Below are 23,571 nucleotides of genomic sequence, written 5' to 3'. Positions count from 1 at the left end.
GTTGTTCATGAAAATGGGACACAAGCACTTCAGTCTTGTGGAACTTTCAAGTTAAAGAGTCATACTCTACTGAAGTACAGGGTATTAACTTTTAATATATGTATTTTTTTTTAAAGCCAATGGAGTAACAATGTCAGCACTTGTTTTGCCTTTTTCAATTTATTGTGTATCCACATTCTCATGGTGACTTTGCAGGGCTTGTGCCTGCCTGTGTGTTTTTCAGCTAGTGTTATTCCTATTTTTATATTATTATAATATGATCTTTATATAATTATAATATGATTGTAAACAACTTGTTTTTTTTTTAAATCCTACTAATCAATGTTTTGTTCACTGTCTTTTCTTCTGTTTTCTTAACCCATAGCATCATGTTTAAAGGGGCTGTGTCAAGTTCTATTGAGAGTTTCCTTGTTTGTGAAATAGCAAAATATTGTTCCTCTAATGCAAAGTGTAGCTGTGAGGCAGTCTCCTTGCTGCTGTACAGAAATTAAATCTTGTGTTTTGCATGAGTTGTTGACAGAGCTCCAATGCCTTTGCTAGTCTGGCAATATAGAAATGTGTTAAGTCTTAAAGTGGTTCAGTAAAATACAAAGGTGAAGATTGTTCATGAAATACTATACAAATCACCAATGGTTAATGTTTATATGGTCATTTGATCATCTCTCTTCTTTTATCCATTCTCTCCTGTGTTGTTTATCCTTCTGTGTACATGCCTGTGTGTGTATTTCATGCAACAAATGTATAACTTCATGGTAGATGTCTTAAATTCTTACACCAAAGTTCTATTTCAAGGTTTGGTTTGATTTCTGAATTGCATTTTTTAAACCTTTCATTTCATTTAGTTTTTTCTTAGCTTATGTAATTTTTAAAGAGCTATGTTTAAATAGTTCATTAATACTTTTGTCTAGATTCTCAGAAATGGTACAAAAATTAACTAGGTGCTGCCTTAATATCTCTAAGTCAGTTCTGAAAGACGGGTTACAATTAGAAGAATATTTCTTGTGGAGGGAGAAGAACAGAAAACTAAGCTTCATGGAAGTGCTGAAAAAGTAAAGGACTAAGCATTGAGTTGCAGGGGTTTTGAAGTGATCAGGAAGGATTACGACAGCATGATTTTAAACTGCAGTGTGTTAACAGAAGTGGGGAGGGGCATTTCCCTTTATGCTCTAGAAACTATTTTGCTTCTCCTAGTTTGAGAAAGTTAAGTAGCAGGTAAAATCATCTTCCTATAATCTGTGTGTTGCTGGGAATAAGAACAAAATAGGAACTTTTATGTTTCTGACAAAGTTGAGCCTATTAGCTGTTGTGCACAACTTCATGTAGGATGTTCAAAACACTCTTGCAATAAATGCATGGTTAAGTTGTGGAAAAAAAAATTGCTGACACTGAGGAACTTCTGGTATGAATAATTGAAATGAAATGCTGAAACCTTTTATAATATTTTAAAGCCGGGATAGTTGAATTTTTTGAAGATTTATATGCTTAGTCAAAGTTTAATTACAAAATGTAGCTAAATGTTTATTATTCCACCTGGATTTGCAAAATGCATGGTTTTGCTGGCTGATCCCCTGCCAGCTAGCGAGAGATCTTGGTAATGAAACTTCACTTTTGTTTGAACTGACCCATTCATACCTGTTTTTCATCTGTCTTTGTCACGCCCCTTGGTTTAACTTTGTTCTCCTTACACCCCAAATTTTTCCTTTCCTTTTTATTATGAACTCATGGCAGGGCCTGCTTGGTGAACTCATTCTGTTACAACAACAAATCCAGCAGCACGAAGAGGAAGCGCGCAGAGCCGCTGGCCAGTATCACATGGGCTCTTCCCAGCAGAAGCGAAAGGTGATGGCTTAAGGGACAATATGTACTGTATTCCCACTAATCAAGTACTTCAGCATTCTGCATTTGAGCTAGAAAAATCTAAGTAAATCATGGGCACAAGTAATTGTTGCAGCCAGCTTCTCTGCAGACCTGTAGTCTTGTTTCAGTTTAACTAAGTTGCATTTGAAGCATGGTGTTGAAATCGGAACAGATACTTTGTGTCACTTTGAAATTGTATGTTTCTATAAAACTGTTACTTAAAGTTGCCTTAAACATACATTTAAAGAAAGTGTGTAAATAAAAGTCAAGTCTGTTTTGTCTACTACTGCTTGCTTACAGTAGCTCTATCTTGTATGACTGTAGCTTTTTACAGACAATATGCCTCTGGCAACATTTTCCCTACTTTATACTGTTACTGATTTGAAAATGACAGCAGCTCTTTGGAAAAGATTTTGCACAGACAATTAAATGTTGCTGTTAATAACAGTTTCTACAGTATATTCATCAAAGGCATGTCTTTATCTTTTTTCCCTTTTAAAGCACAGTTTATACTGATGTGCTGTGGTTGTTGAACATCTACGTATCACTTTACTTAATTTAAGCTCTGATAATTTTATTCATTGTTATATGGCTGTGATGAATTGGAAGTGCTTCCTAAATTGGGATATTTTAGTTGTCTAATTTGTTACAAATTGTAATTCTTAACCACCTGGCTTTGTTGGCTGTGTGTGGCTGCTTCTTTGCCCCTCCAAAAATCTGATTACTTAGTTTTCAACATCTTTGGAATTGACCACTGGATGCAGAACTTAATCTTCTATACATCTGAAGATAACTCCCTGAGGAAGAGTAACACAGTAATTGTTAATTAAACTTTTAGACATAGGTGCAGTTTTCTGTCAACAGAAGAAATCACAGTTCTCTGAAACTATAGTAGCATTTCAAGCAAATATTTTACTTCCTTGTTGTATTGTCACTGGTGCAAGTTCTTCTTTGAAAGTTCTTGCTGTCAATGAAGTAAATCATGGTATGCCCTTTTGACAAGGCATAAACTAACCTTGTTTATTTTTTAATTGACTAGACTTGCTTGCCTGTCTGCTGAAGAACATGATAATTTCATTTCCATTCTTGGAAGTTCTGTTGCCCAATTTACTTGAACATTTTCTATTTTCATTATTCAATATTAAATCTGCTTTAGTTGTACATTGAATAATACTGCCTCACAATCAGAAGAGCATATTAAAAACAAAAATGTAATTGTTTCCTGTTGATTACTTTTTTTCTTAGTCTTTTGATAAATATTTAACAATAGAATAGATTATTCTTGTATAGCTGTACTGTGCATGGCTTCTGTTTACATGCATTTTTTGTGGGCCTTGATAATTTCAAGTGTATTTACTGGAAATCATTGTAGTTCTTCTGTAGAGGATCAGTTTAGGATTATTTACAGTCTAGTTAGAGAATATGCAAAACCAATAACTGATTTCAAAGTGACTGAATTTTCAGTCACATACTTCATACAACGTGTGACAAAAGTTGTTGGAAAGCAGCCTCTGTGCGAAATAAGTCACTCTACAAGGAGCTTCTGATAATCTTTGTAAAGAGGCATCTGCACCTTGGTTTGCAGGAACCCTTGGTTACAAATGGCCTTACATTTTTCTCCTAACACTTTATGGTGGCAATGGGTAAAGAAAGGAGGAATCTTAATGTACAAACCATGCTGAACTGTATTAAACAAATGTTGATGCGCATGTAATAGAGATATTTTAATAGCTGATTTTTTAAACTTTTTTGTTAGTAGAAATCATAGATCATAAGTTAGTCATATGTGACTTAGTACTTCAGATTGTTGTGACAGTTTTAGCTTTTATTGGTAACTTATTTTTTTACCATTATTATTAATCTGATGGTTAAAATATTCATGTTCAAAGCACACCTGAACCAAATGCTGAAGTATATGCATCACTGTCAAGCTGTTTATTTTTATATAACTTTTCTAATTGTCTTTTTAGAATTAATCATCTAGTGCTAGATAATTCTTTTATTCTGATCTTGAAACATAGCTGTGTGCAATATTTTTACTGTGTTTCACATGAGTATCCTGTACATAACAGATAGTGCTGGTGTGGTTAGAGGTAACCTGTCTGTAAGTGTGTACTGCAGAGATGCCTCCAGGCCTCAGCGGCGCTTTCAGGAGCTGCTTGCTCAAGAGCAGAGAGCAGGGAAATCTTAACTGCTTTGAAACTCTGCAGCAGATGGAAGCACTTGGTTTTCTTTCTCTTTCCTTTATTGCTTCTTCTGACTCTGCCCTTCTTTTTTTATTTTTCCCTTGTGCCTCTGAGGTGTTAGAAGTGTGTGTATATGTAAATGTTTATTTGCATATGGCATCTTGTGGCTGCACGCATCAAGTGTTGTGTGTGCTAAACTAACCCTGTTTGCTATCTCTGAATTCATTCACATAAATTAAAAGGAATTCATTTTACAGCACTTCCTCTTTGCTGTTTATGCATAAGAAAATAGTTGGATTCAGATGGAAGTGTCAGCTTGCATTGCTCTCTGTAAACTGCAGGCACAATCCTGTATATTACAGGTTTAATAGCTAAATAATATCAATCACTACAAATAACTGTGGGTTTTTGCTTGGTTTATTTGTAACAACTAATTTGAAATTACAGTAACTGATTTGTGTCTAAAGAGCTGTCCTCTGCATATTAGATAATATGCCCTTTCTGAAATGCAGCTATCTTGAGTTGTAAATGTCACAAGCTTTATGATATGAGCATTATTAAATATTGGAGCTTTTACCTATACGATTACTTCAGTAATTGTATAGATAATTTTCCAAATTTTAATATTTCATCAGTCAACCTTTAGATTTTGTTGTGAGTAAATATTTCAATCATACAGATTTGTATTGCACCTTTTATGCTTTTGTCATTCTGTTACTAAAAAGGGATTGTTTTGAACAGATGTTAATTACAATTTGATTATCTTATTTTAAGAATATTTAACTAAGAATGGCTGTAATTGCCTGATCTGATTGCATTTATGTCTTGAACTTCAAAATGTTTTGTATTATAATATTCTAATTTTTCCAGGTGTTTCTCTAATTTAAATAATTGAAAAAAAACCTTTCAAGACTGTCCTGGCTAGCTACAATTTATGAGGTTGTGCATGTATGTTTAGGATTATAATTCTGAAAAGCAAATAAGAAATGAGAATTCCCTTAAAGATTCAGAAATACCGAATACTCACCTGAAATTAGTTTCTGTAGCAAGTGTTTTAATGGTGTATGCCATTAAAATCATGCAGATTCAGAACACATGAGATCCTGAGAGTGTGACCACTAAAATTGCACTTAGGGCAGTGGCCAGAAATCTCTGAGCTCTGTACAGTTTGGTTTTCTCTAAGCCAAATTTCCTAGTCTTGAAGGGTTAATTTTTGCATTTGCATGTACTGGAATTAGGAAATGTTTTTGTTGTGAACATCCAGTTACAGATGGAAATTGTAATCAGTGTTAAATCTGGAATGCTAATTGAAGAATAATACTTGCTTTAAAATGCATGTGAGGTTAATTTTCTTCTGTGGAATGAAACTTTCGGTTTGCTATTTGGTTAATTGCAGTGGATACACTAAACAATGTGTTGGTAGCCATCGTTATTTTTCTTTGTAGGTTTCTGACAAAGAGAAGATTGATCAACTTCAAGAAGAACTTCTACGCACTCAGGTAACCTTTTTAAGTCTTACGTAGAGATTTATGTGCAGCAGACTCGGATTTACTAGACAAAAGCACACTTGGAATACAAGGTATTGGGTAGAAATGCAGTGCTTCATTTAATCTTTGAGTGGATTGATACAGAGTTGATGGTGTTGGCACAGACCAAAGGTCAGTTGAGTCTGTTACATAAATACCATGGTGATATTCTAGTTTATAACTTTACTAACATTCTGCAATTCTCTTATAATTTCAGTGCTGCTAAATATATCTCTGATACCTCATATATACGTTAATGGCACAGTTGTTGTGGAAGGAAATTAGTTTATTAAGGAGTTACAATTTAATCCCTTAATCTAGGAAACTTTCTAGTGAAGAAGCTTTTAAGTGCATTTGCTGAACAAGCAGCGAAGGCCCAAGAGGGAACATAAACAACATATGGGATATGTAGAATGAGGTACTCAGATTATAGAATCAGAAGAGCCAAAGTATCTTTTTCTTTTTTTTTTCTTCTACCAGGAAAAATCATTGCAGTGACAACACTAGAATTGTATATAAGCCATGCTGTGTTAATCAAAATCTGTTTTGTGAAGCAGTAAGCAGTTCTTTCAATTAAAGCTGTTTCTATGCTTAGTCTATTTGGTATGAAAATTGCTAGGAGCAGATTAACAGCTTTTTCTCTGCCCTCTCTTTGGGATTTAAGAGAATATCTAATCCTTTTAAGAAGCTGAAGAGGATGGTGGTGTTCAGAGTGACATCCTTTTTAAAAAAAATTAAATAAATGAGAATTTGAATAATGCAGCCATTGGTAGGATTTTTTTAATGCACATTTCTGAAAAAAACATTGCTTCACAAAACCAAAGCCATATGAGTTTCTGGATATCTTCCATCTGGTTCAGTTATTGTAATTTCATACAGTCTGAGAGAAGGTGTTTTTGCAAGTTTTCAGTATTTCCTCGTTACTTGTGTTTAAAGAGAAGCCTTCTACGTTAGCTGGCAGGAAAGGAAAAGATCTGCAGGTCAGCATTATGATCACTCCTTTTCAAACTGGTCTTTTAAAAATGCATCACTTAACTTCAGAGGACCCAGTTCAGTAGCAGACATTTGGAAGGCCTGTTTTTAAATACAAATTTGTATATATAATTAATAGGTACATGTCACTTTGTTTCCCTTACATAAAACTTATGCTTACAACTTGACAATGTTAAAATAGTAACAAATCTAGTACCATCTGTGAAGGATACGAGTATATATGAACATGAGCTATATAAAAACAAAATTTAAAAAATTAAAACTTTTATGTTCTATGGAATTTGTTCTTGAATTCAGCAGCTAATCTAAGAATTCCCTTCATCATCTCAGTGAGGAGCATGTCCAGCCCTTCTGAGGGTAGATTTCATAATATTGGGCAGTACAGTGTGCAGCTGCAGATCTGGTTTACAAAGAAATATTAAATTCTTAGAAGTAAAGGCATTGAGTAGTGTTGCTGGGGGGGGAATCTAAGTGTTCACTCGATTGACTTGTATTTTTAATAAACCTCTATTTTTCAGAGGTAAAACTTTGCCCGTGTGAGTGTGCTACTTTTTTATTTACAAGAGTATATTTATACTGCTGTTTTGTAGCTCAAATACCAAAGAATGCTTGAGCGACTAGAGAAGGAGAACAAAGAATTAAGAAAATTGGTACTGCAAAGAGATGACAAGGGAATTCATCAGAGGAAGTTAAAGGTACTTATGTGTTACAAGTCATCATAGAAATATAATTATGCTATATTTTCCATGATGCTATTCTAAATTGTATTTCTTAATTCATATATGAACTTTTAACATTTGTTATATCTATACAAATACATGGACATGTTAAGGCTTTCATACATCCTTTTCTTTTTAACTATATAACCTTGAAAATGGCTTCAGTTGAAGAGCACAAAGGGGTTACCAGGTCTAATTAAATAACTTACTGAAGTTAGTAGAAAATGTGGGTTGGGTTTTTTATGTAGCTTTGCTATTTGCTAATAAATATGCTTCCAGCTCTTCTTACAAACACAATCTGATTGATACCTTTGTGCTTTTTCATGGGTCTTAAGGAGCTTGGTAAGAATATAGTTACAGGGTCAGGAAATATCTTTCAATGGCCCTGTATAAATCCTGAAAGATTGAACTCAATGTGCTTTTGCTTTTGTCTGCCAACATCCTGAGCATTCCAAAACCACATTTTCCTTCTCTCTTTGCATCACTTACTGACCAGTATGGATCTTCCTCTTTCCTCTGGGAACTGGAAGATAGGGAATTCTTATTTGTACAGAATGAGGTTGATAGCACTATACCATTGTTAATGCTTATGCTTCATCAAGCTGAAAATGTGAGTTTGGATGCTTCATGCAAGAAACTTAATTCAGATTGTTTGAGACTGTCAAGTCTGAGTGCTGCTCTTCTCTGATGCTGTATGTAAGAGCTCTAGGTTTGCTCCTTCAGCAAAATGCATCTGCAACTGTAGTATTTTTATCCACAGAAGGCAAGGAATTACTTGACTTGGTGTTGTACTTAGTAAAGCAGAAATCTGTGCTGCAGTGTGGATAGTTTATGCTTCAAACCATTGGGAGAGAATAAACACACTTTTTCAGATTAGTTTACAAAATATACAGATGAAGTAGCCTGAAAACCAGTCTTTGTTTTCTTTAATTGGCTATGATTTCTCCCTGTGTTTTTTGGTAGAAATCTTTGATTGATATGTATTCTGAGGTACTCGACATCCTGTCTGATTATGATGCCAGTTATAACACTCAAGATCACCTACCTCGAGTAAGTAGATTTAAAAATTCTGTGTATTTTACTGAAACACCAGTTTATAGTTGAATAGAACATTGAACTAAATAGCAGAATAATCCAGAGCTAGTGCTCTGAATTTTATATGGAACATTTCAAATGCAACAAGAGAATTTTGAGAATAATCCATGTAACTATGTCAAGCCTGTCTCGCCTCATAGAAAAAAATCCTATCTAGATCCAGATATTTCATATCAGCCTTTCATTTTAAAGGGTTTCAGACAGGGCAGCCTTCTCAGCATTGTAGATTGACTCATTTCCCAATGTATAGCTGTGGAGTTGAGAAGGTAAGGTGACCTGGCTGAGTCCCCACAGTAGTGCTGCTGTTGGAGGGAGGAGCATAAGAAGGGATTTGGCTACCCTGACTCTCGGTGTAGAGGAGAGACAGGAATGCTTCCTGCTTGCACAATCACCTGTAGCAATGGTGGCTTCTTTAGGAAGCTGGTAAGATGGGGAAATGACAGCAACTACATCAGAATTCGGCCTTCTCCAGGTAGAAGCAACATCTACCAGACCAACAGTCCTCAGTGTTTTGTCTGATGAGAGGATTTTCTTCAAGGAGAGAAGAACTGCCTGCCACAAGAACACCAAGCCTTTCCTTGTCTTCATGAGGTGGCCTGGCAGGTTAGGCCCATAGGGTGCTTTTGGACTGTGCTGTCTTAAGCACAAGTCAGTTTTTGCATGACTCCAAGTTAGTATTTCTTCAAGTATTCCGTATTTAAATGAATGTATCTGTTGTCAAACAAAATGCAGGTGGTGCTGGTGCAGATTAATGTCTTTCTAGTCAGCTTCTGTATAAGCTTTCAAAATGTCCTGCTGAAAGTCAGAGGTTATTTAAACTTTCACTTAAGGTGGTGGTGGTTGGAGATCAAAGTGCAGGAAAAACCAGCGTGCTAGAAATGATTGCCCAAGCCCGCATATTCCCTCGAGGGTCTGGGGAGATGATGACACGGTCCCCTGTTAAGGTAAGAAACTTCATAATCTGAATCAGCATTTGCAGTATTGTTTTCCTGTAACTATGCCATTAATTGAATTATACATGAACATTTGTTTATAAAATGGCTCTATACAAGTGAGCTGTTGCAGTCAATGACAGCTTCTGCAAGCCTGTATATGGTCCATATATACTGTCAGAGTAGTAGTAGTTCCTACTGCAAGGAGTACTGTGCCAAATAAGTGTTACACAGAGTTGTATGTCTGCCCAGGAAGTGTACATATGCTATGTGCTTCTCATGTTTCTTTGTTTAGATTTACTTTCTCATATAAGGCTTTTACCATTTAGGTCACCCTTAGTGAAGGTCCCCACCACGTGGCTTTATTCAAAGACAGCTCTCGGGAGTTTGATCTGACCAAGGAAGAGGATGTAAGTACAAAGAAGAGACTGAAAGTGAATGTGACTTTAATTCTTTGAAAAAAAATGTGTCTTTGTGAGCTATTAACTCCTGTTTAATCAGAGTTAAATGTGTTTAGTGTGGCAAGGCATTATATTCTTTACTAAATTGTCTCTTAGTGTGTTTTTTGGCTGGCACTGAAGTGGGTAAAATGTAAGAGAATTTCTTGTCAGGCCTTTTTTTGGAGTATGCAGAGGTCTGCAGGTAATCTCATTTAGTGCCCCATTTATCAGACTTAGTTATTCAACATGCATTTGAAACAGTATTTATAAACAGAGATCTTAACCCCGAAGTTAACTTCTTTGCTTTTGTTGATGATTTTTTTCTTCTATCATGATTATAAGGAGTTTGATATTTTGTTTTTCTTAAAACAGCTAGCAGCTCTGAGAAATGAAATAGAAATCAGAATGAGAAACAGTGTGAAGGAGGGGTGCACTGTTAGTACTGAGGTAAGACTTGTCTAATATTTAGTGGCAAATATCTGTACATGTGTATCTTTTGTAAATGTTGCTCAAATAGGAGACTGTGGTGAATCCAGTTTGTGTATCTTAATATGTGGCATTATACAAAGTGTATTTGGACTGTTAAAATCAGTTTTATATCATGGTCATGCATATAAAATTGGACTTCCCATGTAAAATTAGACTGCTGGTTTAAAGCATATATGTGTGTAAATATACATTTATATAACATTATATATGTGTTTGTGTATGTAATTACATACAATGTAGGTGTGTGTATAAACCTTTAACTTCAATTTTACTTCACAGACCATCTCCTTAAGTGTGAAAGGTCCTGGTTTGCAGAGAATGGTATTGGTTGATTTACCTGGAGTCATTAGTGTAAGTATGCAATAAAATCAAATATTTAAGATGTGTAAACAAGATGGTGTTGTTAGTGACAACATTTGCTGTTGTTTTTCTATTTTACATCTTTCTTTTTTCTTTTAAATGTGTATCTCCATATAAAGACTGTGACGTCAGGTATGGCTCCAGATACGAAAGAAACAATCTTTAGCATCAGCAAGGCCTACATGCAGAATCCTAATGCCATCATTCTTTGTATTCAAGGTAATATGAGTCTAGATGGTTATCCAACTGGCAGGATTCTTTAAAATATTAACTGTGAATCTCTCCTGATTATATTTTGTTTCCATTTGTGGTAATTTGTTTAGTGTAGAAAAAGGTGTGCTGTAGAATGTCTGTTTATTAGTTAAGGGACCTTTGGTGTCCATGGCAAAAAGCAGCTTTTTGATAAGAGTTGTTTATCATTAAAGAGTGGTGGTCATAATAAAATGTCAAGATTTCTTAAGGTGTTTTTGAAAGCAACAGACAGCAATAGTTTAATATTTTGAGCAAGCTAATACTTGGTCAAAACTTACACAATTAAAACTGATTTGTGTAATTTTACTGTTTTTAAGTTGTAACATGAAACTTACTTGATGCCTACTGTAGATTCAGTACCTCCTGTTAGATTATATTGTCCCTAAAATATAAGTTTGGTTTTGTTTATTTTAGATGGATCTGTGGATGCAGAACGCAGTATTGTCACAGACTTAGTTAGCCAAATGGATCCTCAAGGAAAACGGACGATTTTTGTGTTGACTAAAGTTGATCTTGCTGAGAAAAACGTGGCTAGCCCAAGCAGGGTGAGTTGAAACTGATTTCTTATTGTGATGGCTCAAGTGACACATGGAAAAATACTTGAGATGCTGTCAGAAATATTGGACGTCATTTACTTGTAGAACTCATAGTCCCACAACAAACTGCTTCTTCCAGTAGTCTGTGCATAGATACAATTAGATCTGGGTTTTAAACTGTTCTGAAGGAAAGAATGTCTCTGTGCAAAGTTAACCACGTTTTTTTAATCCTTTATTTTCATAGATCCAGCAAATAATTGAAGGCAAACTCTTCCCAATGAAAGCTTTGGGATATTTTGCAGTTGTTACTGGAAAAGGTAAAAAGAGCTCTGGCTCTGCTTATTTTCTCCTTAATTGCAGAGAAAACTGTCTAAATGGAACTGTTGCAGCACTCTGTTCTTTCTCCAGGAAACAGCAGTGAAAGCATTGAATCTATTAAAGAATATGAAGAGGAATTCTTTCAAAATTCAAAGCTGTTAAAGTAAGTTGCTATTTTAATCTTTTTTTTACTAAAATGAGCCTGTGCTGGTAAATGCTAGCATCATTTTTTCTTGTTGAACTTAAAGGTTTGCATTTTGGAAACAGTACTTTACATTCAATCTGTTTAAGTTAAATATCTTGCTGAGGTGACAGAGTTAGCTGGGTTTTTTAGTGCTTGCTGTAAGTCAGTGGAGAAAGACAGGCATCTTCAATTGATTCCACTGCAGTTCTGAGCCTCTCTTCAGAGGTTTTTGTGTCTTTCCATTGGCTCTAGAAGAATTATGTTCCTAACCTGTGTTTAGGCACTTGAAACAGCTATGAGGAGTGAATCTAGCCCAAATAGTAGTTGTAGTGCCTCTGAATATCCATTGTCTTGGTGTGACAACAATGTTGTATTCAGATTAGCTTGTGTGTTCTGCTGAAGTTCATTGAGCAGAATTTTCATTTTAAAGGTTTGTGTTTCTCAGGAAGTAACTGCATGGTCTTTGGGACTGCAGTACCTGCACTGCAATCTCTAGGATAAAAATTTATTTGTGGTGTTTCTGTTTGCTTGTTTTGTTTTTCCTTGCTTTGATTATCTGCATGGAAAATTTTGGAGGAATAGACTGGAATGTGGGTTTGGTGCACATTGACACGTTATTCTGTGTTACAAAAAGCAAAGCTTTATTTTCTGAGAAGAAAATGGGGACCAGAGAGCATGGGTATGCAGAGAAGAATTTCCTCTAGCTGTCTTTCTGTACAGGACATGTATGCTGAAGGCACACCAGGTAACAACAAAGAACTTAAGTCTTGCTGTGTCAGATTGCTTTTGGAAAATGGTGAGAGAGTCTGTGGAGCAGCAAGCAGATGCTTTTAAAGGTAAACAACTTTTCAAACACAACAGTTCTATATATGTTTATATAATATTGCCAGCATGCTTGGGCAGTTGTGTTTTATATGTTTTATACAGTCACCATTTATCATGAACTGGTAATTATCCCAATTAATCTTTACAAAAACACATTACCAAATAATTTATGGTATGAAGGACCCACTTGCCCTAAAAGCCAAAGGAATAAGTAAGTATGGAGAAAAAAAATCAGGATTTTTTTGTGGGCAAAACACAGTTCTTCCACTGGATTCAGATGTTGTTTAAAATTACTTAAGATCTGATCAGCCAGAGCAGGACTGACTAGCTGGAAGTTGAATGTCTGTTTTCCTCTAAATTTTTTAAATGCATGAATCCTGCTTTTTGCAAGCAGAATATTTGAGCATAGACAGCAAAAAACCTTTGCTCATTTCCAGAGGCATTTCTTGGAGGGTTTGTCATAAGCAAGATTTGTGGCAATTTTAGGGGCTGCTAAACTTTTAAGATGGCCACGAAGGGCATATAGACAATTAAAAAACTAAGGTGTTTTTTCTGATTTTTTGCAGCCACACGTTTCAATCTTGAGACTGAATGGAAGAACAATTACCCCCGGTTGCGAGAGCTCGACAGGGTAAATTACACTGCTGCTTTAACTTGTGTATTACAAGGTGCTGGAGATTTTGGATTCAAGTTTATGCCATTTTTTATCTTGCTTGTAGAGATTTCTTAGAGTTAACATAAAATACTGACATTTTAAGTGTGGGGACAGTGTAAATTGTTCTAGGCAAAAGAAATACTGAGCTCTCTTTTACAAAATACTATGCTTCAAAACTGTGATACTCCAACATTAACAGGTCCTTCACTCTTCATGTTAGCTGACCTGACTTGCCCACAGGAATAGGCCAGTGTTTGAAAAAGGTTTTGTTTTTTACTCTTTGTATGGAAACATGATGAAACTATGCTTATTTCATTTTTTTTCCTTTTGTATAGAATGAATTGTTTGAAAAAGCAAAGAATGAGATTCTTGATGAAGTCATAAGTTTGACTCAGGTCACACCAAAGCACTGGTATGGTCATTTTTTTCCTTTTTTATTAACCAGTAGAAACTTGCCTTTAAAGTTTAAAGTATTAGTAAACAAAATTCTCAACTATAAACGAGGAACTGGGTTTTTTTTATGGATTATGTATTATGTCCTTTGTGGCAGTAGTCTGTTTATAGTTCTGAATCAGCAAATACTTTATATAATCCTTTGACAAAAATTATAGTATGTTTGTGTGTTACTCTGTTTTTATGCAATGAGCAATAGATATTCCTCAAATTAAAAGCAGCAGTCACAGTAAAAAATGTTTATAGATATACATTTGAAATATGAATCAGGAATTCCTCTAACTTGATGTTTGGGAATTTTCATTGTGCATATCAAAATAACATATGTGACTTCAGAAAAAAGTTTTATATCTCTGTGAATCAGAGGTTTGGAAGTTGGAAAAATATCTAATTCCTGGCTGTAAAAAGAACTGATCTGGATGTTTGAGGATTTCATCCAAATGTGGTTCTCCTTGCTAGCCTCAGTGAGGCAGCACTGTTCTACCCTGCCCTGCTTCTTTCTAGACAGACATAGGAGTGAGAGAGAGAGTGTGCTTAGCCAAGGGCTTTGAGCAGTGGAGCATCACTGCATAGGAAAGCCACTGTAGATGCAGACTGAGAGGAGAATAATCAATGTAAAGGACTACTTTGACAGCCTGTACCACTACTGAGAACCACAAAAATAGATTCCTTTAATGCATTTGTCTTCTGCGACCTGGATTGAACCTTTACTTGGGCATAGATTAAAAACCAAGATAAAATGTCTGTCTCTCAGTTGCGTTAGAATTAATGACATGGATTTGTTCAGAGAAAGTGTTGTAGGCCTTGTATCAGTTGAAGTTATGTTCTAGTCCAAACGTAGTGCAGCTTTGCCGTCTTGGTGCTTGCTGCTCTTTGCTGTGTAGTTGATGCTGAGGTACCCTGACCCATGCCTAGTCTGATTCAATTTGTGTTGTGGATTGGGTGGGGGCATAACAGGAATGTTTCTCTTTGTTTCTTTTGAAAGTTAAGATGTACTGATGTTACTCGTTTTATAACACTTAATAAGCTATAAAGTAGAATTGGAAACCTAAGTAATGAAAAGTGATTGTTAGCCATTTTATGTAGCCTGAAAACAGCAGAGTATTTGATGAATGCAAATGTTTCTATCCTGTTAAAATTTCCATTCCTTCCAATTAAGTTTGATGGGATTAAGCAAAGCAAAAGTCTATTTTAATTGATATGTCAGTAAAGAAGGCATGAGATTGCATTTGTTTTTAACTGTGCCCTTCTCCTACAGTGCATGTGTAAGTGGTAAAATCCATAACAGACTATTCCCAGCACACCCTGTAAATGAAATTAATTTGCCACATCCCTAGTTCTTTAAGGGTGATAAAAAATAATTGATCTTTAATTGAACCCTGTCTAAATCATCCTATTTTAAAGCTTTTTAAGGAAAATTTTTATTTATAGAGGATTATTTCAACATTTAAATGCTTGAGTTCCTTTTAATTTTGTATAAATATTTTTATTACCCTAAGTATGCAAAAAATCTCTTCCAACAGTAGAAAAACTAGTGGCTTTGATCCCTGTTTATACTGGTATGTTGGAAGGACAGCTTCAAAATCTTTAAGGATGCTTTAAACACACAAGACGTTTTCAGTTATGTCATTGTTGAAACGGGGGGAGTTGTATTTCAGTCTTTGTCCATAGATGGCCCATTCAGAGTAGGGACATTATTAAGGATTAGGTTTGTGTCCTGAATTTCAGCCTGTTTGGAAGAAAAGGGCATGACTGAACCTTATAGTCTTGTACCACCAAAAAAAAAGCCAGGTTTTATTCTTTAGCTCTTAGCTCTTGCCATTCTAGCCTGGCATTCACATGACCTGTTGGTAAACTTGTTTAGCTGCTGAGCTAGTGTAAAACTAACCTGCAAGAAACACACAACCTGTACTTAGAGACTGTGGCAGGAGCAGAAGGAGCGTGGCTGCCTCTGTGGCTACTGGCTGCATGTCACTCTGGCTCAGCTGAGTTGTGTCACTGCAGCTGCAAACTTCCCTGAGGAAGTTTACTGTCATTTTAAAAGGTTAAAGTTAACATTGTTACTTCTTGAAATGCATCATAAATAGGGAAGTGGTGCTTAGTTTTATAGTGATGTGAGACACATTCGTAAATATCAGTATATATTTTGGTAGAGGGTTGGGCTTCTCAGCTTGTTTCATTGTTTATCAAATCTGGGAACAAAGAAAATCCCAGGTGGAAAACTATAGCGTATTCCAACAAACAAATCAGAATGGTACAGAAGCAAAACTCGCATGCTTTTTTTGGGAGTGGGGATTTTTTAGTCAAATCATTTCGATGCTTTACAGTCTCCCCCCTTGTCACTCCCTCACCTGCCATACATCTGCACACACAGCTCTGCATGCTTATACCAGTGTAACTAAAGGCTGCCAGGAACTGCTGTGCAGTGCAGTGGCAGCCAGAAGAGTTGTAGAGGCCAACTTCCAAAGCTTGCTTTGCTGCTGAAAACATTGTGTACTTATGTCCTTAGTTCCAAGCAGATTTTGATTGAAGTTTTGTCCTGATGTTAAGGAGTATTTCCCTGTGTTATGTGGTCTTGTTTTCTCCATGTTTCTTATGAATTGGATACATACATGTTAGAAGCATTTGTGTTGAAAGCTATCCTATGTGTTACAACTTCCATTTTTAGGGAGGAGATTCTTCAGAAGACTTTATGGGAAAGGGTATCTACTCATGTGATTGAGAATATCTACCTTCCAGCAGCACAAACTATGAACTCAGGGACATTTAACACCACTGTGGACATCAAACTGAAGCAGTGGACTGACAAGCAACTGCCTAATAAAGCAGTAGAGGTGAGAATTTAGTTACTTCAAAAAATTTAAATAATGTAAAAATAAATGTGCAGAACCTGTTGAAATAAAAGCATAGCTCCTGAAATGTAAGGAGATGGTCTGAAGGGTTCACTACAGTTCTTCTCATCAGCTTACATGTCAGAAAAGGCTAGTATTACCTTGATATTGAAAAGCATGTAAAGCAGAAACATCATATTTTGCTCTTCTAGTGAATTTTCCCTATTAAAGACCAAAAAACCCCTACTCTTAATAGGTTAAACAAACCCTTCAGACTTGGTATATTGATATCTGATAGATTTATACAAGTTTAACAGAATTCCACTTGCTACAACATAGCAAAGCAAAGTTTAGTGTTGACTTTAAATGGATAAGGATAATGGATAAGGCAGCACAGGAAAAGTTGGTGACTTACTCTTATACTTGTATGTTGTTTTCAAAAAGTAGGCAAATTTTCATACTCGCCAGAATTGTCATAAATGTTCCTTTACCAGCTGGTGCATGGATGGCATAACAGTCCACTTTAGCAGGCATTGTTTGCTGACTTTCTAGGTGGCATGGGAGACTTTGCAAGAAGAATTTTCCCGTTTCATGACAGAAAAAAAAGGAAAAGAGCACGATGATATCTTTGATAAATTGAAACAAGCTGTCAAAGAAGAAAGTATAAAGCGACATAAATGGAACGAGAGAGCAGAGGATAGCCTGGTATAATTTAGTGGGTTTTTTGCTTTGTTGACCAAGTGCTGTAGAAATCTTTTTTCAAAAGTTGCATCTTTAGTGGTTTTTTGTATTCTTTTAATGTAATCATAAAATGACAGGTAGATGTGTCCATCTCTCGTTTTTATCTAATGTTTTAATTCAGTGTTTCTCAATTCATTTAATTAGTACTTTTTATTAATTATTGCCCTAAGTAACATCTAATAAAAGTGTTCTGGTTGGAAAAAAGTCCTCCCTTATCCACTGGCTGCCCCAGGACACCCTTGTAAGAATTGTTCAACATCAACTCATTTGTTCTGTTAAGTATAGCCACATAAAATAACAGTGTTTCATGACTGTCTTTATAGATTCTGTAATCTGGAAGGATTTCATATGTTTGCTGTGGTTTTTATATTATTTATGCTTGGCTATAGAAGAGAGTCAATTTAAAGGCACAAGAAAATATTTTTGGCCGTGCTTTGAAAAGACGCCTCTTGAATAAATCCTGTGTGCCAAATCCATGCTGTTTTCATAGGCAGCAGAAATTCAGAGAATGTCAAGTCTTTCGTTTTTACTAAATCCTGAGTAAACTATGTATTTTGTGCTGAAGTGGTGTTCTGTATTGCAGCGAGTCATCCAGCACAATGCCTTGGAAGATCGGTCAATATCTGATAAACAGCAGTGGGACGCAGCTATTCATTTTATGGAAGAGACGCTCCAGAGTCGTCTCAAAGACAGTGAGTTGTGTGATGTATTACACACTTGTGTGCTTTATCATCTGGGCCCATTTCCAGATCTTGTTCACTGCAGTGCAAGCTTTAGTGTCAGCACAACTGAAGTAATGGTGACAATTTAAATCGGTACCGATACTGTTAGAAACATTCAGCAAAATACAGCCTCAAAACCTGGTGCTCTTGCAATGAGGCAACTGGAAGATAGGTAATAGAGATCTGTAGAGTCCAAAAATGGTACAAACACATGTAGAAGAATAGGATAAATTCAGGGAAAGTAATTGGTCCTTTTATTGTTACCAAGTGTAATTTTGATGTGAGTTGCAACAGAGTAAGGTCTTTTTAAGTGCCCAAATTGGAACCTGGAAGGTTGCCTCAGTGGATAGTGTCTTCAAGGATGTACCAGCTGGCAGTAAATTTTAAATTTTAGGAAAAGACATCTGCCTTTTCTCAGTATGGCATTCTTAGGCATAAAATGTCCATTCCCGATCTTGTACCTAATTTTAGAGCTGTAAGTTTGGCTCATTACATCTATTTTGAGTGATACTTAATATCATGCTTTCTTTTTTAGCTGAATCTGTTATTGAAGGTATGGTGGGTCCAGACTGGAGAAAAAGATGGTTATACTGGATAGGCCGCACTAAAGAACAGGTAAAAGGGAAAAAAAACCATAATTTTGTAGTTTGCTACCTTTAGAAGACTCAGTAACTTTTCAAAAATACTAACCCTCACCACACTGTTTGGATTATTTTAAAAAGTTACTTTTAAATACTATTACTGTTATTATTCATTGTTTTAAATGTTATACCACAGAGAATTCTATAAACTATGTAGTGGTTAGGAAACTGTATTGCATTCTTCAGCTGAATTACATCTTTACTATTATGCCATTGACCTGAATATTAAAATTTTTCCAGTGGATAGAAATTGGTGAAAGCAGGATGGAAACTGGGCTGTACTTTCTGTGCATGCCTTTTAAGTAAAAGTCATGTACCATTTCCTATCATGCTCCATTTGATTTAAATAGTATGTGATTGCATTATCACTAGTATTCTAGTCACAGTTGTATCTTCTGATTGATCATTGTCATCATAACCTCTAATTTGCTCATAGCTTTTGGAAATTTATTTTTAATTTAAATAGCACCTTCCATTCAATGCCCAGAGATGATGGGCTTTTTATGTTACTTTTTCTAGATATTTCTCAAACTGAATCATACTTTAAAGAAGTAAGTAGAGTTTAAAAGAATACAGTAGAAAGTAATTGTTTCAGAGGAAGGAGTTTCACAGTCATCTGTATGCAGCCAGGTATGGGAGAAAAGTAGTGACTTCAACCTGTCTTACTTGAATTTAATGAACAGCAACTTGAAGGTATGAATTGATAGAGAATTTTTGCTCTTAGGCGAAAACTACAATTCTCATCACTATGAATGTGAACCCCACTGGGGAAAGGAGGCTAACATCTGTTCTTACTTTTTTTCCCAGCCTTCTCTTCCTTTTCTGCATTTCTGTGCATAAGGAAAAGAAAAAAAAAAAAAAAAAGAAAAAAATTACAGCAAATTATCAGTTTTAAAATACTTTGACATGTCTTTGCACAAATACGTTTTGAGTTGTTTAAATAGTGTCAAAGGTATTTTCTGTCTTATTGAGCAGGTAGACTGTTTATTGAAGAAGTGCTAAGGTTCTCTGAGCCCATAGTAAATAATTCTAACTAATCATTCTTATCCTAGAATATTCGTAACGAAACAAAAAATGAACTTGAGAAATTAATCAAATGCAATGAAGAACATGCAGCTTATCTGGCAAATGATGAAGTGACAACTGTCAGGAAGAATCTGGAAGCAAGAGGAATAGCAGTGGACCCATGTCTGGTAAGATGCAGAATTGTAACAGAACATATGGAAGCCCCCTGTGAACATTTGAATGTTCTTTCAAGATACCATACGAAAAATCTCCATCTAAATCCTGAGTTTGTAACCCAGATGTTTTCAAATGAATGTCTAAATGGCTGCACGCAATTCACACCCTTCTGTTGGCTGTCAGACAAGATGCAGAACAAGACTTCAGGGTCTGTCAGCCTAGACTGAAATCAGGATCTGCTGAGCAGATTTTCTCGCCTGTGTTATGACGAGGCTTGTTTACACTTATTGTTCAGATGTTCAATAGTGGAATCAAGGCCTTTGTGAGCAAGATGCAGTAACAACATCTTGTGCAATCCTGAGCTTTCAGTGTGGTTAGATGTGCAGTTTGAATTTCAAAAGTACATTGAAGAGAGGGAAATTTTGTAAAAATAGTTGGAAAAAGATGGGGTTTAGAGTGCCCTGAGGGAATGTATTGTACATTTTAAATGTTCTGGAAGGTTATTTATTTCATTGCAATGTATGGCTCTTAACCATTATTAGATCTTTTATCTCATTAAATACAAGCTTTTTAAATCAGAATTCAAATATTAATAAGTGAAGATTTCCTTTAACAGTGATTTATTCTTTGCAGTAGCTTTGGCTCCCTATTCAATGTTAATACATGCACTTATTCAAGGCAGAAGAGTTATTTAAACACCTACTGCCCCTTTCCTGTACAGCCCTTACCATACATTGTATTAAAGGGCAGAGTAGGGATGCACATCTTCTGCATAAGGAGACTGAGTGCAAATTGAGTTTCCTTTCTAGCTAGGCAACTTATTTTTTTAAATTTTATTTTATGGCCCTTTTTCAAGGGCAATATCTGCGTGCATATTTAATTTTGATGAACTGGAACATATATTAAGTCTAATAAAAAAGTTTCAAATGTTTGTTTACATAAGACCCACTAAGTATTTCCCTATGCTGTAATCTGGTTTAATTGATAGATTAATGGGTACCATTCAGAAGTGTATTCTGTGTTGATATGAAGATTGCATCATGCCAAGAGCAGAACTTTGTCCTGTATTGTAGCATATAATTTAAATGTCTGCAGCCAAAGCACGTTTTTAAGCATTGAATTATGTTTCAAGCATGGAAGTGTAGATTTTTAAGTTGACAATCATCTGTAATGTTTGTCAAATGTAACTAACACATTAATCATATCCCAGTAGCAGATGAATTGCAGAGAAATATTTGAATATACGTTATGTGACAGGGATAGTGGAATTTGGAGTTACATTTTAAAATAAAATGCAGTCATTAAGTTATGCACGAAAACGAGTGTATGTATTTATTTAAGTACTGTTTTCCTAGATTAAAGACACATGGCACCAAATTTACAGAAGATATTTCCTGAAGACTGCTTTGAACCACTGTAATCTGTGTCGAAGAGGCTTCTATTATTATCAGAGGCATTTTGTGGACTCAGAGGTAAATTGAAGAGCAGATACATGCTGATGTTTTGCCTTATGTTTCCATTTCAGTTAAAAAAAACTTTAAACTAGCCTAACCTTTCTTTTATATCCTTTACCTTCAGATTGCTAGTGATCATAGAGATGTTTTACATGAGGCTTCTAATTTATATAAAATGCTATCCTGGTGGTAATTGTATAAAATGACCACTAGGTATCAGCCATGACCTAAACATCTTTTTCTTATCCATGAGCATCGAAAATACACTGTTAAAAGCGGAGTTTTACAGCTATTGGTATCAGTTTCTCCCACTTCCTCATTGATATTTATTTACCTTGCTGATACACAAAACTCAGAAAATGTTAAGTAAGGGGTTTTTATGGGCTAAGTATGATAAGTAAGTGTTCAGAGTTAATGCTTGGAACCACATGCTCAAAAGAAAAAGAAAAAACTGTAGAGCTTACAAGCAGATCTTTTAGATGACTTTGCAGTTTTGTAAACCCAAGCTTGGGCAACATATGTCAGTATGCATGAAGTCACACAAATAAGAGAATATACAGTTTTCTTACCATTATTTAAATCTAAAAGAAATTCCTGTAAAGATAAAGCTCCTCACTTTCTGTGGTCTTTTATTTTGCTTTCTAATGAGAAATAATGAGCCCTTGTGAAGCCAGAAATCTTTAGTACTGTAGAAATCCCTATATGCCTATAAGAGATATTACAATCCTAGAGTAGAGAGCTGCCTCTCCATGGCACTTAACCTCCTGTTACTGTTTTTCTGAGGTGTCCTAATGTGAAGTTAGTGCTCCCTCTTGCCATCCTTGCAGGTGTAGAAATTGTATTTTCTGTTGTTAACAAATATAGCCAAATATTAGAAATACAGCAACACTGTCTCAGAAGCATTTGTCAGACAGGGACTTATGACTTGGAGTTCAGCTGTTGTCTTTCAATGTGTTTGCTATGAACAAGTGTCTTCTTTTTATTGAGCATTAGGTTATATTCACCAGCCTGCATATATAGTGTGTGCAACTGTTTTTTTCCATTATAACCCTGGATGTGTATCTTTCTGTTCAAAAGAGTAGATGGAAATGTAGTGGCTGACGTGGTTAGAGCAGTTATTCTATGAATATTTCTGCAAGATAAGGGTATGCATACATGAGTTCCCAGTTGCCACCAAAAGCGTCAAGGGTTCTAGTAAGTGTGGGATGCTCAGTGCACACCAGAGGTCTGACAGCACAACTTCCCTGGTTTCAGCTGGAGTGCAATGATATTGTCCTCTTCTGGCGGATACAGCGAATGCTGGCAATTACAGCAAACACCCTGAGGCAGCAGCTCACCAACACTGAAGGTAAGGCTCCTACTGAATTCAGGTGTTTGAAACAAACATTTGGTTAGAAATTTTCCAGTGTTCCTCTGGCTATGTGTTCCTTTCATGCTTAGCCTGGCTGGCTGATTTTTGTCTCCTGTTTAGGTATTTAAAAGGTGTAGAACAAAGAATTTGACATTCTATTTACATTAAAGGATTTAGTGTAAATAGAATGTCAAGTAGTTAAGACACCCTTCAGTTTAAAATATTTTCATGATGCCAGTTGTCAGTAACTTTTTCCAAGCAGAAAGAATTTCAGTACTGGCTGTTTTTTTTCTCAGGTCAGCCTGGCTGTAGATTTAATTTTTAAATGTTTTAATATAAAAATAAATTATAATGCATTTTTTAAAATTATGCAAAATGGGCCTGCTGGTATCTAGACAAGCTTATACAACAGTGGCTTCCTTATAAAGCATCATTTATGTAGCAATTGAATAGCACTGAGGTACAACTACTAATAATGACCTTTGATCTGTAAAGTAGTTTTCAACCTGCTTCCTGAAAAGGTGCAATAAAAGGTTTAACTTTGACATGTGATGCACATTACCATGGAGAAGAAATTGTACCTAAGTGTAGAAAACTAGGTCTTGGCTCTTCAAAACACTTATCTTATTGGCAACTTACTGGGCTGAAAATGAGTAAGTTTTAATAGGGGTTGCTCCCTCTAAGCATGAAGTGCAAGGATGTAAGTTTTACAATGGTCATAATAAAGAGCTCTTGGTTCCTCTTGGCCTTGAATATATGGCAACAGCCCTCTGTGTGTCACCAGTCCTCCAATACCACACTCCACTGTTGTCATTTTTCCATCTTTCAC

General features: G+C 35.7%; 1 protein-coding gene across 10 annotated transcripts in view; it reads left to right on the top strand.

Annotated features, from left to right (window-relative positions):
- Positions 1-23,571, top strand: part of OPA1 (OPA1 mitochondrial dynamin like GTPase) — a 52,302-nt gene that overhangs the window by 9,799 nt on the left and 18,932 nt on the right. For 6 of the 10 annotated variants that reach the window (XM_051626104.1, XM_051626102.1, XM_051626101.1 and 3 more), the window contains 22 exons: positions 1,729-1,839; positions 5,489-5,542; positions 7,153-7,257; positions 8,245-8,331; positions 9,207-9,320; positions 9,638-9,718; positions 10,121-10,195; positions 10,517-10,588; positions 10,717-10,816; positions 11,264-11,394; positions 11,630-11,702; positions 11,794-11,866; positions 12,608-12,723; positions 13,279-13,343; positions 13,703-13,779; positions 16,489-16,654; positions 17,204-17,356; positions 17,976-18,084; positions 18,650-18,729; positions 19,808-19,948; positions 21,293-21,409; positions 22,646-22,739. In XM_051626104.1, coding sequence (XP_051482064.1) covers positions 1,729-1,839; positions 5,489-5,542; positions 7,153-7,257; positions 8,245-8,331; positions 9,207-9,320; positions 9,638-9,718; positions 10,121-10,195; positions 10,517-10,588; positions 10,717-10,816; positions 11,264-11,394; positions 11,630-11,702; positions 11,794-11,866; positions 12,608-12,723; positions 13,279-13,343; positions 13,703-13,779; positions 16,489-16,654; positions 17,204-17,356; positions 17,976-18,084; positions 18,650-18,729; positions 19,808-19,948; positions 21,293-21,409; positions 22,646-22,739 — 2,194 coding nt within the window. The remainder of the gene's footprint in view (positions 1-1,728; positions 1,840-5,488; positions 5,543-7,152; positions 7,258-8,244; positions 8,332-9,206; positions 9,321-9,637; positions 9,719-10,120; positions 10,196-10,516; positions 10,589-10,716; positions 10,817-11,263; positions 11,395-11,629; positions 11,703-11,793; positions 11,867-12,607; positions 12,724-13,278; positions 13,344-13,702; positions 13,780-16,488; positions 16,655-17,203; positions 17,357-17,975; positions 18,085-18,649; positions 18,730-19,807; positions 19,949-21,292; positions 21,410-22,645; positions 22,740-23,571) is intronic. The other 4 variants (XM_051626106.1, XM_051626105.1, XM_051626103.1 and 1 more) reach the window with 1 other exon arrangement.

This window comes from Apus apus, chromosome 8 (genome assembly GCF_020740795.1).
Source record: "Apus apus isolate bApuApu2 chromosome 8, bApuApu2.pri.cur, whole genome shotgun sequence".
In the NCBI taxonomy this organism is placed as follows: Eukaryota; Metazoa; Chordata; class Aves; order Apodiformes; family Apodidae; genus Apus; species Apus apus.
The sequence above is the reverse complement of the archived record's forward strand: the minus strand, read 5'-3'. Positions and strand labels throughout refer to the sequence as shown.